Raw genomic sequence first — 1,396 nt, forward strand, 5'->3', positions numbered from 1 at the left:
ATAGGAAAAAATTCCGAGTCAGGAGACGGAGGGAAAGGGCATGAGATGATCCAAATCCGCCACAACCTACAATCAACCCTTAACTTAATACAACCAATGCATCACGAAACCAATGATCACAATAAGCTAAACCAACAACTCAAACGCACTTATTATCCGAGCACAGAACAAATTATTTGAACACAGAAAAACATATTATAACAGACACGGATCTATTATCATAACAGACACAGAACAATATATCATAACACAGAACATAAAGTAAGTAGTAGCACGATCATATTAACTGCCATCAAGGGAACAATATGTTACATATTCAAGGCTTAAGAAGGGCCAAATTAATAATAACAGCACAACTCAATCCGATTCCCATCAAAAACCTTTCATCGCAACAGTTCAAACACAACATTCATACCTAAAATTCATCATCTTGATATTTAAAAAAAAGGCAAAATAACTAAGCAGACCCATGACACGAATTATTCAATAACACCCTAAAAACGACGACTTGAAGAAAAAAAGTACAAAATAGAAAATATAGTAAAAGCCATGAATGAAAGGCTGCGATTTGATGATGATGATGATAACGATCACTTTTTGAGGCTACCACGAACACCAGGGCGAGGCTTGGAAGATTCCGGAACAGCAGCTGCAGATGCGTGACGATTCACGAGCTTATCTTCCTCAAAGGGGATCTTCGGGTGACGAGCATCGTGATGAATCTGCATCGATTTCACATCAGGTACCGTTGTTTTGCAGTGAGGGCACTCCCACTTGGCGTGTCCTCCCTTCTCAACACCGATCCGATCAAGCAAACCGGCTTTTCCTCCGCCGCGGTTGGTCAGCGCGGCGTCCACCTTGGCTTGGATCTCCTTCGCCGTGTGCTTCTTTGGCTTCGCTTTTCCCGTCATCTTCGATTTGGTTTCGCTTTTGTTGTGTGATTGGGTGAGAAAAGAGAGAAATTTGTTGTTTTGAAATTGATTTGGGGAAAGAAAAGGGAGAATATAACCCTAACCCTGAGGGTGGAGAAAACCCTAACGGAGAAGAGAAAAGAAAGCGTGTTTGGGGTTGGGAGCGATAAACTTCGATATTTATTAATAGGAAAAGGGAATAGATAAGGACATCGCCCTTATTCCTTATTTAGTGCAAAATTACAACTAAATACATCAATTTTTTTAAATCTATTTTTATTTATATTTTATATGCCTAAAAATTACAATTATTTATTTTAAAATTATGATAATTAAATTAGGATCTATTAGAATGAGATTTTAAAAGATAGTGCAATGTCGGTGTAAAAGAAATATTATATAAATATTCAATCATTATATTTTATACTGTCAAATCGTAATAGTATTTTAAAAATAAAAGTATGAGGCGGGATACACGTCTCTTA

At 37.2% G+C, this 1,396-nt stretch overlaps 1 protein-coding gene across 1 annotated transcript; it reads right to left on the reverse strand.

The window, feature by feature from the left end:
- Positions 1-257: 257 nt before the first annotated feature.
- LOC127126978 (protein METHYLENE BLUE SENSITIVITY 2) lies at positions 258-1,131 on the reverse strand. Its single transcript, XM_051056054.1, has one exon. The coding sequence runs from the start codon at positions 909-911 to the stop codon at positions 591-593; it is 321 nt and encodes a 106-aa protein (XP_050912011.1). The 5' UTR covers positions 912-1,131; the 3' UTR covers positions 258-590.
- Between the last annotated feature and the right edge of the window lie 265 nt (positions 1,132-1,396).

This window comes from Lathyrus oleraceus, chromosome 3 (genome assembly GCF_024323335.1).
Source record: "Lathyrus oleraceus cultivar Zhongwan6 chromosome 3, CAAS_Psat_ZW6_1.0, whole genome shotgun sequence".
NCBI classification, from domain to species: domain Eukaryota; kingdom Viridiplantae; phylum Streptophyta; class Magnoliopsida; order Fabales; family Fabaceae; genus Lathyrus; species Lathyrus oleraceus.